Here is a 14,669-nt window from a genome sequence, read left to right on the forward strand (position 1 = left end):
AAACAAGGAAACACAAGTCCACAACACTGACATTACTCCCCCCTCCCGGAAGGCGCATCCCGCGCCGTAACAATTCCACCGGTGGGGGGCGCCCTGGAGGCTGGTACAGGACGGAGACATGGGAGGCCTCCAGGGTGGATACTACCGCATACTACCCCCCCAAAAAATCCTTGGGGAGAATATCGTCTTTCGAGGCCTTCCGTAGGCCTAACTCGGGAACAGAGGCCCTCCCTGAGCTTGACTTGGGGACTGGAGCTCTCCTTGGGCTGGACATAGGAACTAGAGCCCTTTCTGTGCTACACTCGGGGATTGGAGTCTTCTCTGGGCTAAACTCGGGGACAGGAGCCCTCACTGGGCTAAACTCGGGGACAGGAGCCCTCACTGGGCTAAACTCGGGGACAGGAGCCCTCACTGGGCTAAACTCGGGGACAGGAGCCCTCACTGGGCTAAACTCGGGGACAGGAGCCCTCACTGGGCTAAACTCGGGGACAGGAGCCCTCACTGGGATATACTCGGGGACAGGAGCCCTCCTTGGGCTAAACTCGGGAACAGGAGCCCTCCCTGGGCTCAACGGGAAATCAGGAGCCCTCCCTGGGCTCAACTGGGGGGCTGGAGCTGACACTGGAGCAAGCTCTGGGACTGGAGCAGACACTGGAGTGAGCTCATGGGCTGGAGCCGACCGCCTTCTCCTCCTTAGATTCCTCTTTTGGTTCGGGTTGAAATGCGTGGTCGGCGGGCTTGACTGAGGAATGGCCGGCGGACTTGACTCGGGAACGAGGGGGACTCGGGGACTGAGGGGTTCCGGATCGGGATCGGGCACTCTCCAGACACCGGATGACCGCCTCCTACCAGTCGAGGTTGGTGGTGTCTGGGAGCTCCATGGACAGATGCTATGTTATCCCGAGCCGGAACAGAGTCAAGAGGGTTTCCCCATCGAGGGAGCTGGTGAGGGCGAGTGGCACGAATGCCCTCACGTAGATAAGGTCGTGGCTTGCCTGAGCCACGGCGATGAGCATCGCCCGTTCCTCCATTTGGGCGGGGAGAAACGAACGGAAAAAAAAACAAAACACTTTTCAAAAAACTAAAAACAAACACGGGTAGAAGGGGTGCTGCTTACTGTCACGGTCGGCTGTTCTGTCACGATTCGCTGGGAGGAAGGAACGAGGAGACGCAGGAGAATACTTCGATTGAGACTTTACTCCAACAAGCAAGGGTATATCATAAACGAACGAAAAAAAAAACTTTTCAAAAAACAAAAAACAAACACGGGTGGAAGGGGTGCCGCTTACTGTCACGGTCGGCTGTTCTGTCACGATTCACTGGGAGGAAGGAACAAGGAGACGCAGGAGAATACTTCGATTGAGACTTTACTCCAACAAGCAAGGGTATATCAACACAGGAACTCAAGGATGACATTTAACAGCCGACGCTAGACACAGGGAAACACAGGGCTTAAGTAGACAAGGAAACTAATGAGGGAACACCTGGAATTAATGAACATGACGACATGAGGGAAAACACAGCTGGAACCAAATTAACACAATGAAGACAGGAACAGGAAACAAGACCAAAAAAGGAAAACAGGAACTAAGACAGGGGTAAAACAAGGAAAGACATGTCCACAACACTGACAATATGTGAAGCATGGACTTTATTGTCTTCCAGCCAAGGATGAAGTCTATATACATTAAAAATAATTTGGGACAGATATAATGTAATTTAATGGAAAACTATGTGAGTGGTGCTCTGTGGCGGGGCAGGATTTTGAACAGTGCCCAGAGTCGCTGCTGGGATCTGCGGACAGTCGCTGATGGCACAGCTGGTGTGCATACACTCATAGAAAACAATGTGTTCGAATAAAGACGTGGTGGGGCACAGCAGTGCGCTTCTTGTCCGGTGTGTGACCACATTAAGGCTGGATTAGAAATGTTCAAAGATGACTTTTAGAAGATGACTAATCTAGGGTGGTAGTTTGTTTTTTCCCCAGACGAGGGTAGAGGGAGAGGGCCTAGTCTCAAGAGTCACGGTTCGCTACTGCTAACGTCTGTGGCCATTAAGTCATTTGAAAGACTGGTTTTGGCTTATCTGAAGGACATCACTGGACACTTACTGGACCCCCAGCAGTTTGCTTACCGAGCAAACAGGTCTGTGGATGATGCCGTCAACATGGGACTGAACTACATCCTGCAGCATCTGGACAGACCAGGGTCTCATGTGAGGATCCTGTTTGTGAATTTCAGCTCGGCGGCTTTCAACACTGTCATTCCAAACCTCCTCCTGTCCAAACTAACTCAGCTATCCATACCCACCTCCGTTTGTCAGTGGATCACCAGCTTCTTGACTGACAGGCAGCAGCTAGTAAAGCTGGGAAAATGCTCATCCAGCACCCGTACAATCAGCACTGGCGTCCCCCAGGGTTGCGTCCTCTCCTCACAGCTCTTCTCCCTCTACACCAATGACTGCACTTCCAAAGACCCCTCTTTCAAGCTCCTGAAGTTCACAGATGACACCACACTTATCGGCCTCATTCAGGACGATGACGAGTCTGCCTGCAGACAAGTGGTTAAAGAGCTGGCTGTCTGGTGCAGTCTTAACAACCTGGAGCTCAACACGCTCAAAACAGTGGAGAGGATCATGGACTTCAGGAGAAACCCCCCTGCACTCCCCCCACTCACCATCATGAACAGCACTGTAACAACTGTGGAGTCATTCAGCTTCCTGGGCACCACCATCTCTCAGGACCTTAAGTGGGACATTCACATTCTCAACTCAACTCAACCTTTATTTATAAAGCACTTTCAAAACCATTAAAATGGACCAAAGTGCTGTCAATAAATAATAAATAATACTAAAATTCATGCACACATAAAATAACAACGAGACATAACATCAGCTTATGCAGCCAATCCCTCACAATTCTCCGACCTAATCAAATGCTGAAAGCTTGATAAAATAAGTAGGTCTTCAAGTCCTTTTTAAAAATGTCCATGCTTGCCGAGGATTTTATAGATAATGGTAACACATTCCAGAGTGCAGGAGCCGCAACAGAAAAAGCGCGGTCTCCACTACGCCTCAGCCGAGACTCTGGGACGGTTAGGAGCATATTCTGAGAGGAGCGCAGATGACGTTGAGACTGGTAAGAGATTAACATGTCCTTTATATACTCAGGAGCCTGATCCTGCAATGCTTTATAGACAAACATTAACACCTTGTATTGTATTCTGTATTTTACAAGTAACCAGTGAAGATATATCAATACAGGCGTTATATGATCCCGTTTTCTGGTGTTTGTTAAGATTCTTGCAGCAGCATTTTGGACATACTGAAGACAAGCAACCAGGGATTCACATATGCCTAGATAAAGAGCATTACAATAATATCCAACCGTGTGGAAATAAAGGCATGCAAAACATTCTCCACATCCTTGTTTGAAAGGATAGGTTTCAGTTTAGACAATTGAGTCCATTGTTAAAAAGGCCCAGCAGAGGTTGTACTTCCTTCGCCATCTGAAGAAGTTCAACCTGCCACAGGAGCTGCTAAAAACAGTTCTACTCCGCCATCATTGAATCCGTCCTCTGCAATTCAATAACTGTCTGGTTCAGCTCAGCTACCAAAACTGACCTCAGAAGACTACATAGGATAGTCCGGACTGCTGAGCGAATCACTAGTACAACACTCTCCACTCTCCAAGAACTGTACTTATCCAGAGTGAGCAAAAGGGTTGGCAAAATCACTCTGGACCCCTCACATCCAGCACACTCCCTCTTTGAACTGTTGCCGTCTGGTCGACGTTACAGAGCACTGACCACCAGAATGGCCAGGCACAGGAACAGTTTCTTCCCTCAGGCAATCCATCTCATGAACACTTGACAATAAACGTGGAACACACAACACTATTATACATTTATTTAACACACATACTCATTTAGATTTCAAATTTGCACATAGCATACCTGTACATACAAATAGTCTATTTTGTATATTGTGTTTTTGCTGTTTTGTACATTGTCTATTTTGTATATTTGTATATTATTCCTTTTATTCTCTGTGTCTTGTCTTGTCACTGTCATTCTGTTGCACTCTGGAGCTTCTGTCACTAAAACAAATTCCTCATATGTGCAAGCATACCTGGCAATAAACCTCATTCTGATTCTGATTCTCTGTGACTTGTGTTCTTTAAGTTTTTGTCTGAGACTGACATCTAATACACATTTATAATTATTTTATATTCTATTATTTTTTATTATTTTCATAAGGATTCTCCATTCCTAGTCCAGGTGAGTCACTTTCCCACAAAGTTTAGTTTGATCTCTACTTAAACGCACCTGAATCAACTAGTCAAGTTCTTTGCGTTCACTTGTCGGGTGTCAAAACTAAACTAAGCACAAATGTGTTTCTAAAGAAGCAGGAATAAGGAACCTGCTTTACAGGCTCCCAAAATGAATGTTTTACACGCGTCACTCAAACACAGTACCACAATCACATGAGTTCAGGAAAAGAGAAACTGAAGTGTAGTTGAGCTGTTGTGTGTTTGTGTCTCTGTATAAAGGGTCTACAGCTGTCCTCAGTGCAGACAGACCTTCAGTCCAAGACCTGCTTTAGCTAGAAACACCATGCTGGCTGATCTGGTGGAGAAACTGAAGAAGACCAAACTACCTGCAGACTGTAACGCTGGAGCTGGAGATGTGCAGTGTGACGTCTGTACTGGAAGAAAATACAAAGCCGTCAAGTCCTGTCTGATGTGTCAGGAATCTTACTGTCAAACTCATTTTGACCGTCATGAAGAGCTTCATTCACGTAACCACAAAAAGTGATCGATGCCACTGGACGACTGCAGGAGATGATCTGCCAGAAACATGAGAAGCTCTTTGAGGTTTTCTGTCACACTGAGATCAAGTTAATACTCAGTGTAGTGATCCAATAGTCTGATTATTTTCTGTGTAAAGCCGCAGCTTAATTACACAGAAAACAGAAACACTTTCAATTTGAAGCTCTACGTCTGTGCCATTTTCAATGTTATAATACTTACACTTGTAGTGTGAAACAGGCCTTAATCTTTATGTGCATTCATGTACAAGGGTGGTAAAAATCACTTCTAGAGTTTGAACCCACAGCCTTTATCATTTTCACATTTACTGGATTCATCTGTTCACATGATGATTTAGTGCCAGTAGTTTTCTGTGACATTTACTGTCATTCGTTGGTCCTGCAGAAGCAGCTGAAGGAGATGCAGAAAACGTTCCAGCAGAGAATCCAGCAGAGAGAGAAAGATCTTCAGCAGCTGAGAGAGGCTGTGGAGACTCATAAGGTGAGTCTGGAGAAGAAGAGAAGTTTGTCTTAGTCTCAGTTCAGACTCACTGAAGCCTGAATCACTGTGTGTCCTAACAGCGCTCTGCACAGACAGCAGTGGAGGACAGTGAGAGGATCTTTACTGAGCTCATCCGCTCCATTGAGAGACGTCGCTCTGAGCTGATACGGCTGATCAGAGATCAGGAAAAGACTGCAGTGAGTCGAGCTGAAGGACGACTGGAGCGACTGGAGCAGGAGATCAATGATCTGAGGAGGAGAGACGCTGAGCTGGAGCAGCTTTCACACACACGGGATCACATCCAGTTCCTGCAGGTAACAGAGATCTAGAACAGGATCATAGTGAACTTGAGCAGATCCTGCTGTGACAGGAGCCTTACAGAGAAACATTTCATGAGTGTCTTATTATATAATCATCAGTCAGACTCTCATCTGATCATCTTCTTGTGAAAGAGACGCTGATTACAAATGGCTTTCAGCTCTGGAAATCTCTTAGGAATCATTTCTCTGAGCTCTTTCTTCTGGAAGATATATTTAGCTGTCAAACACCACTAGCACCACCAACTGTTCAAAACTTCACTAACATTTCAACTTTTTCCTCATTTCTCCTTCTGATTTATAACTCTGTAGAGTTTCCAGTCTCTCTCAGCACCTCCTGAATCTACAGACGTAAATGATGATCTCTTCAGTTCTCTCGTCTCTTCTGATGCTCTGAGAGAATCTGTTCATCAGCTGAGAGACAAACTGGAGGATTTCTGCAAAGAGGAGCTCGAGAAGATCTCAGGCAGAGGTAAAGTCCTGAAGATTCATCTGCTCTCAGAAACCAGTCCATCATCATCTCATATCATGGAGAACATCATATTAGAAATGTGTTAGGAATAGATACAGGATCATGAGAATCACACTGTTCATGTCTGTTGATTTCCACAGTCACATTCACCAACATTGTTCCCAGAACCAGGAACGACTTCCTACAATGTAAGTCAGTAAGAAAACAAGCAGAAAAACTCACTGAGTGTGTTCCAGGAGATCAATGATCTGAGGAGAAGAGATGCTGAGCTGGAGCAGCTTTCACACACACAGGATCACATCCAGTTCCTGCAGGTAACAGAGATCTAGAACAGGATCATAGTGAACTTGAGCAGATCCTGCTGTGACAGGAGCCTTACAGAGAAACATTTCATGAGTGTCTTATTATATAATCATCAGTCAGACTCTCATCTGATCATCTTCTTGTGAAAGAGACGCTGATTACAAATGGCTTTCAGCTCTGGAAATCTCTTAGGAATCATTTCTCTGAGCTTTTTCTTCTTACTTGAAAATATAAAACACTATTACCATGTCTGTCACTCAAACGGCTCTCCTGTCAGAACTTTTCTTTCGCTTTAAATCACTCGTATAAGTGGCGTCCCCGTGTGGAGCTGATGAGTTTTGATTTCTGTTTTCTGTAGAGTTTCCAGTCTCTCTCAGCACCTCCTGAATCTACAGACGTAAATTATGATCTCTTCAGTTCTCTCTTCTCTTTTGATGTCCTGAGAGAATCTGTCCATCAGCTGGGAGACAAACTGGAGGATTTCTGCAAAGAGGAGCTCAAGAAGATCTCAGACAGAGGTAAAGTCCTGGAGATTCACCTGCTCTCAGAAACGAGTCCATCAACATCTCATATCATGGAGAACATCATATTAGAAATGTCTTAGGAATGAATGCAGGATCATAAGAATCACACTGTTCATGTCTGTTGATTTCCACAGTCATAATCACCAACATAGATCTCTGGACCAGGAACGACTTCCTACAATGTAAGTCAGTAAGAAAACAAGCAGAAAAACTCACTGAGTGTGTTTATGTTCTTCCTGTAGAAGGGGAAATAAGAGTTTTATAATTGATGATGTAAATGATGATTTGTACAGGATATCTGGTCATCTGTACTGAGACACTGATGATACACTGAACATGAAGAGTTCAGCTGCATGAAAAGGTCTAACAGGTTCATAATTCCTGATTCTGATTTGTTTTATCTCCATCAGATTCCTATCAGTTCACTCTGGATCTGAGCACAGCACATAAACACCTCCGTCTGTCTGAAAGCAACAGAGTGATTACTTACACTGGCACAGATCAGTTGTATCCTGATCATCCAGACAGATTTGAGTGTGTTCTTCAGGAGTTGTGTAGAGAGAGTGTGTGTGGACACTGTTACTGGGAGCTGGAGTGGAGTGGGAAATATGGTGTGCGTATAACAAGACAGTAAGATCAGTGTGTGTGTGTGAGTCCTGCTGAGTGACAATGTTTTTCTGTACTTTTTATGTGTATCAGTCAAATTACCCTTCAATTCAAATGATCACACAGTCAATAAACCATTTTCATTATTTACCTCATGCCCTTTTCAGTTTTTTATGTTCTTCTGTCTTTTGGTGTCTCAAGCCGCTGTTTTTATTACCATGCATTTAATTGTTAACCATGTCCCAAGTGTCCCAACAAGGATAGTAAAACCAGTCATTTTTGACCTTGTGACGACATTTAGGGTTTGGGTAAGGGGTTACTGTACAGTTTGTACAGTACAAAAAACATCAAATCTATGTATTTTCTCCACAAAACATGGAAACCCAACATGTGTGTGTTCAGTAGTTCAGTAGTTACCTCACTGGCTGGAGTAGCAGGTCAGCTGAATTATTAGAAGTGCTGGGTTGTAACTGGTTATAGAGCGTAGTCAAAACAGGCAGGGTCAAACACCAGCAAACAACTATGTCCCAGGGCAAAATAAGAGAGTAATCAGGCATTGGTCAGGGCAGGCAGCAAACAATCACAATCCAGGGAACAATCCAAAGACAAAACCACAAAGGCAAGAACACAAGGAAACGCTTAGAAATGTACGCTAACAGCTAAACAAGACTCAACAATGTTTGAGTGTGAGAGTGCAACTTAAATAGTCCTCCTAATGGTAAACAGGTGTGTCTGTAATTAGTTCCTAGGCTGGTGATTGTGGGAAAATGCACAGAATAAAAAATAAAGCAAATTAGGAAACATAAAAATGAATACCCGTGGAATACCCTAAGGAAACGTGGATGTTTTACATGTCCAAAGCATATAAAGTGAATAAACTAGTCTATCACCTTTTTACATAAACAATGAGAAACCATAAAAACATAAATTTATTCCCTTCATTCAAGTGTTCGGTTCACGTATGCGCATATCAGTGGCTCATCGCTCATCGAGTCTGCTTCCTCAGTTCAGTGACTGTTGGAGGAACTGGAGCACTAAATGAGTTCACAGGCATTAATTTTGTGTTTCTTGGTATGCTTTTTTATTCTCAAAGACAGCCGCTGACTTGCATTTTATGATTCACCAAGGACCACACTTTCAGCTAAAAATCTTCTTTACTGTTCTACTGAAGGAAAAAAGTCACCTACATCTTGGATGCCCTGTGGGTGAGTAAATTAACAGAAAATGTTCACTTTTGAGTGAACTATGCCTTTTAAGACACGATCAGGTTCTATTTGGGTTCAATGTGCTGAAGCATTTTTTAGTCACTCCAGGATTTCACGATTCTGCGATTGCAGAATTTAATGCAAAATCAAACACTGCATTATTTGCGGCACCTTGTATTTTTGTCTGAATCCTGATGAGACCGATTGCTACTATACAGCCTCATGTTTGTGAAGTTTCAGTGTCACTAACAGTTGGCGTTCTCAACTGTACAAACAACTGTAGTAACAAACAACCGTACACAACAAGGCACGAGAAAACCTTAATAAGGTATCACTATCTGTTAAAGGGGTGTCAGACAATCAAATAAAGTGTCAAATTGCCCAAATGTATTTACAAATCACATATCCAATACTTAACAATTCAAAGTACAACATAGATGGGTGGATGTGCGAGTTTGTGTGTGTGTACAAGTCACAAAGTTCATAATATATACAAAGTTCGGATCAGGCTCACCAGCAATGGATTGTCTATGAGTGGTCCATTCAGCAGCAGTATCTGTCCTCACCAGCAAGTATTCCACAAGATAAAGCCCCCCTAAAATATAGTACTCCACAGTGAGATCGCTCGTGAATAATCCACAAAGCCAGGAAGGAGAGTAATCCGTGCATCTGCAATCACCTAACCCATTTTAGAGTTTGTTTCACATACTGCTCCTCTAAAATGCCGATCAGCGGCTCTTTTACCAGTTCAAAAATCAAAACACTGAGAAGAGCTTCGGGGGCACGACCCACGGGAGCGTGGGGTTTCTGGTAAAAGTCTCGCAAGTGCGAGAACACGGACCACGCACACATATAATAATGGGGTAATACAAGACAGAAAATAGACAATAACACATAATATGTAGGCATGTAGTAAAAGAAGGATTACTCACACCAACATATACACATGCCTACTAATATGTGGCTATGCTACAAACTGCTCTGAAGTTATAAATAATGATCAATCTAATCATAGCCTTTGAGCTACTTTTTTTGAGTAAATCTATTCAACTCTACAATGAGACTCCATTGATGTGCTTGAGCTGTTAAGGCCGGGACACACCAAGCCAACTTCAAAGAACTAGCGGTGAAGAAAGTCGACGGTGTTGTCACCTTGCGTCGGCAGCATCGGACCAAAGGCTTGATAGTACATGCGGGAAGGCCCGCCAAGAGAGCATTACAATAGTCCAGTCTGGAGAGCTTGGACAAGGAGTTGTGCAGCTTGCTCTGATAGGAAGGGTCTAATCTTCCTAATGTTGTATAAGGCAAATCTGCAGGACCGGGCCGTTGTAGCAATATGGTCTGTGAAGCTTAACTGATCGTCGATCACAACTCCAAGGTTCCTGGCTGTCCTGGAAGGAGTTATGGTTGACGAACCCAGCTGTATAGAGAAGTTGTGATGAAGTGCTTTGTTGGCTGAGACCACGAGCAGTTCTGTCTTAGCAAGGTTGAGTTGAAGGTGATGGTCCTTCATCCAGCTAGTATCTCAGACAGACTGCAATGCGACCAGCTACTGTCGGATCGTCTGGTTGGAATGAGAAGTAGAGTTGAGTGTCATCAGCATAGCAGTGATAAAAAAAGCCATGCTTCTGAATGACAGATCCTAATGATGACATGTAGATGGAGAAGAGAAGAGGTCCAAGCACTGAGCCTTGAGGAACCCCAGTAACAAGAAGTTGTGACTTAGAAACCTCCCCCCTCCAAGACACCCTGAAAGACCTACCTGAGAGGTAAGACTTGAACAATTGGAGTGCGGTTCCCGAGATGCCCATCTTTATGAGGGTGTTGTTTTATCATCCAAACAATTTCTTAGAAAGTTTGCATATAGTTTAAGTGGCAAATATTAGAACCTGTAACTCTAATGTGGTATAATGAATATGAGAAGAATGTAGCTGATGCTGTGAAAGTGCTGGATTGAGGTGAGTTACTAAAGATCAGTCAAGTCAACAAGAGCCGCACAAACCTGATGTTCCTGCAGGTTATTGGGTGAAGTGTGGAGCTGATGAGTTTGGATTTCTGTCTTCTGTAGAGTTTCCAGTCTCTCTCAGCACCTCTTGAATCTACAGATGTAAATTACATTCCCTTCAGTTCTCTCTTCCCTTTTGATAACCTGAGATAATCTGTCCATCAGGTAAGAGACAAACTGGAGGATTTCTGCAAAGAGGAGCTCAAGAAGATCTCAGTGCAGGAATTCTGTCCTTTTACAGCGTCTCTGACCCAATGTAACAGTGAGATGTTATAGAGTCTCTTCTTTTCTCTTCAATACATTAATAGTGCAGCTGAACTTCTGTCAGTAAAATAACGTCAGAATAAATGTGTGTAATAAATCCTCATATAGACAGTAAGATCAGTGTGTGTGTGAAATAGAGGTGTGTTAATATCAATGCCATATAAGAGCATCAGAAGGAAGGGACGGGGTGATGAGTGTTTGTTTGGATATAATGATCAAAGTTTGATAAAAAAAAGGAATCTAAAAATAAGATTTTAGTATGTCTTGATTTACACCATTCCCCTGCTCGCATTTGTCACAATGGTTACTGATTTGATTTGCTATCACGTTCAGCTGTATCACCTCATTATCCTGTGTATTTAAGTTCCCGTGTTTTCAGTTCTAGTTTTCCGGTCTTGTCTACGTTACTTCAGTTTTGTGCTCTATCTACACTGTGTTTGGATTAAAAACTTTTGAAATTTTCATCTTTCTCCTAGTGTGTTTGTATACACATGAAGAGCTTACCACAGACAGAGAGCCCAAGCCCACCGCAATGTGTGAGACAGCGCATGTAGGAGCGACTGAGCAAATCATCGTCCCAGAGTGCAAGCCTCACAAGTCTGACCAGGTGCATGAGCCGGCAGCACCATCCATCGTGGGAGTAATAGTGGAGTATGAGGGAATGGAATGGAGCCCCGCCCACACTCCCGTCGCTTAGAGTGAGATACCCTGACAACATGAAATACCCTGACATCTACAAATATTTGTGTCCTTAAATGCTTGTTGTTTGGGTCAACAGCTTATAAAAACGTAGTTCTGGGTTTTTTAGCTTGTTTACTGTACACCTTGTCACATAAAAGCTTTTAGACATTGTTCTGTTTTTTTGTTATAAGTCAGAAATGACAAGAAAGCAGCTTCCCGCAATACAAAGTCAATGGAGAGGGTTGGTTTTCAGATTATGACGCGTGTCATCTCTATGGATCCCCTGGCTCCACCACCAGCCGCTGATACCATCACTGCACCTTGGCCCATCGCCCTGACTCCTCAGCCTTTGCTCTTTCCTTCCTTTGCTCCACCAGGGACCATCGGGCTTACAGCTCCACCGGGCTCCATCGGACCATCGTCTCCACCTTCGTTAAACTTCACCCTTCCTACGCCACGGACTTGTGAGCCATCTGCTACACTCCGTCTCTCCCACCCCTACAGCTACGCCATTCCTCCTACCTCGGTTCCACCTTGGGGGTGGGTCATCACTACAGCTCCATCGCAGCCTCCAAAGCCTATGGTGTCGTCTGGTCCATTGGTCTCTGTCTGTGCCCAGGGCTCCAATTCCATCGGCTCCATTGCCTTCATTCATCACCATGGTGGCATTGAAGTCTACATTCCAACAGCTCCTCCCTCCAGCAATGCTGCCGTGGATCGCTGTCATGGCTGTGGCCTGAATCACCATCTGGCTCCCCCTGCTCCTGACCTTTCCATGGCTCACTCCACCATCTTCACCACCTTGGTGTCTTCAGTTTTCACCTCTCCCTGGTTCCAGTCCTCCACCATAGCCTCCTCTATCCATCTGCCGGCATGAAGTCGCGCCTTTCTGGGAGGAGGCATACTGTCATGGTTTTAGTTCAGTTTGGACTTTGACTTCATTTGCACATTTCCCCTGCCCGCATTTGTCACCATGGTTACTAATTTGATTTTTGATTTTTGATCCCATTCAGCTGTGTCGCCTCGTTATCCTGTGTATTTAAGTTCCTATGTTTTAAGTTTTAGTCATCCGGTCTTGTCTATGTTACTGCAGTGTTGTGCTCTATCTACCCTGTGTAGATAGAGCACTGTACCTGTGTTTTGGATTAAAGACAGAAACTTTTATCTTCCTCCTAGTGAGTTTGTCTACAGCGCAGTTATAACAGACCTAAAATGAGTAACCTAAATAACATTACTAACTACAGTTTTCATCATATAGTCTGTAATCAGTATCAGACTACAATTTGTTAGTAATCTACCCAGCACTGCCTAACAGTGGATGGTGGCAGGTCACGTGACCTGTAGTAATCCTGTAGTATTCATGATGCAGTATTGCTGCAATATTTAAAGCTGTTGACTTGCTTCACTGTAACTTATTTTTTTTTAGTGTTTGTATGAGACTGATATCTAGTAGACATCAGAGACAGACTTGTCTTAAACACGTCACTCAAACACAGAAACAGGAAACAGGAAACACGACTTAAGGGAAAGAGAAAGAGAAGATGTAGTTAGCTGTTTTGTGCTTGTGTCTCTGTATTCATGCAGTAAAATGGCAGAAGTCAAATTTTCCCAAGATGAGTTCATGTGTACAGTGTGTCTGGATCTCCTGAAGGATCCAGTGACAATCCAATTTGGACACAGTTACTGTAAGAGCTGTATTACAGGCTTCTGGGATAAGGAGGATCAGATGAGAGTCTACAGCTGCCCTCAGTGTAAACAGACCTTCAGTCCAAGACCTGCGTTAGCTAGAAACACCATGCTGGCTGAACTGGTGGAGAAACTGAAGAAGACCAAACTACCTACAGACTGTTACGCTGGAGCTGGAGATGTGCAGTGTGACGTCTGTACTGGAAGAAAATACAAAGCCGTCAAGTCCTGTCTGATGTGTCAGAAATCTTACTGTCAAACTCATTTTGACCGTCATGAGGAATTTCATTAATGTAAGCCACACAAAGTGATTGATGCCACTGGACGACTGCAGGAGATGATCTGCCAGAAACATGAGAAACATCTGGAAGTGTACTGTATTACTGACCAACAATGCATTTGTAAGCTGTGTACAAAATATGAACATAAAAACCACAACACTGTATCAGCTGCAGCACAGAGGACAGAGAAACAGGTATTTAAAACTAGCAATCAAGTTAATACTCATTGTAGTGATCCAATAGTTTATTTTCTGTGTAGAGCCACGGATTAATGATGCAAAACACTTTCTATTTGAGGCTCTACATCTGTGTCAATTTCACTTTTATGATACTTACACTTGTAGTATGAAACAGGCCTGAATCTTTATATTAATCCATGTACAATGGTGGTAAACAATCAGTCATCCCTTCTAGAGTTTGAACCTACAACCATTAGTTATCAGTTCGACTTTTACTGGATTCATCTGTTCACATGATGATTTAGTGACAGTAGTTTTATGTAATATTTACTGTTATCCATTTGTCCTGCAGAAACAGCTGAAGGAGATGCAGAAGATGTTCCTACAGAGAATCCAGCAGAGAGAGAAAGATCTTCAGCAGCTGAGAGAGGCTGTGGAGTCTCATAAGGTGAGTCTGGAGAAGAAGAGAAGTTTGTCTCAGTCTCAGTTCAGACTCACTGAAGCCTGAATCACTGTGTGTCCTAACAGCGCTCTGCACAGACAGCAGTGGAGGACAGTGAGCGGATCTTTACTGAGCTCATCCGCTCCATTGAGAGAAGATTCTCTGAGTTGATACGGCTGATCAGAGACCAAGAAAAGGCTGCAGTGAGTCGAGCTGAAGAACAACTGGAGCGACTGGAGCAGGAGATCAATGATCTGAGGAGGAGAGATGCTGAGCTGGAGCAGCTTTCACACACACAGGATCACATCCAGTTCCTGCAGGTAACAGAGATCTAGAAGAACAGGATCATAGTGGACTTGAGCAGATCCTGCTGTGACAGAGACTCACAGAGAAACA

The 14,669-nt window shown here is 43.9% G+C and overlaps 1 protein-coding gene and 1 pseudogene across 1 annotated transcript; both read left to right on the plus strand.

Annotated features, from left to right (window-relative positions):
• The first annotated feature begins 749 nt into the window (after positions 1-749).
• Positions 750-11,701, plus strand: LOC107676803 (uncharacterized). Its single transcript, XM_016471488.1, has 10 exons — positions 750-974; positions 2,092-2,495; positions 4,550-4,697; positions 5,213-5,308; positions 5,389-5,622; positions 5,938-6,097; positions 6,238-6,285; positions 7,335-7,535; positions 11,144-11,224; positions 11,481-11,701. Exons 1-10 carry the CDS (start codon positions 750-752, stop codon positions 11,699-11,701), a joined length of 1,818 nt encoding a protein of 605 aa, XP_016326974.1.
• Positions 11,702-13,273: 1,572 nt separating this feature from the next.
• LOC107676819 (tripartite motif-containing protein 16-like) overlaps positions 13,274-14,669 on the plus strand; it is a 5,438-nt pseudogene continuing 4,042 nt past the window's right edge.

The sequence above is a fragment of the Sinocyclocheilus anshuiensis genome, unplaced genomic scaffold, assembly GCF_001515605.1.
Source record: "Sinocyclocheilus anshuiensis isolate Anshui unplaced genomic scaffold, SAMN03320099.WGS_v1.1 scaffold184, whole genome shotgun sequence".
NCBI lineage: Eukaryota > Metazoa > Chordata > Actinopteri > Cypriniformes > Cyprinidae > Sinocyclocheilus > Sinocyclocheilus anshuiensis.

What these genes read in the sequence shown, in the direction of transcription:
- LOC107676803 (XM_016471488.1), top strand. Translation starts at nt 750, where the DNA reads ATGGCCGGCGGACTTGACTCGGGAACGAGGGGGACTCGGGGACTGAGG. An exon ending in ATCACATCCAGTTCCTGCAG is followed by an intron (nt 5,623 to 5,937) that starts GTAACAGAGATC and finishes ATAACTCTGTAG; the next exon opens with AGTTTCCAGTCTCTCTCAGC. An exon ending in GTTTGGATATAATGATCAAA is followed by an intron (nt 11,225 to 11,480) that starts GTTTGATAAAAA and finishes TCTTTCTCCTAG; the next exon opens with TGTGTTTGTATACACATGAA.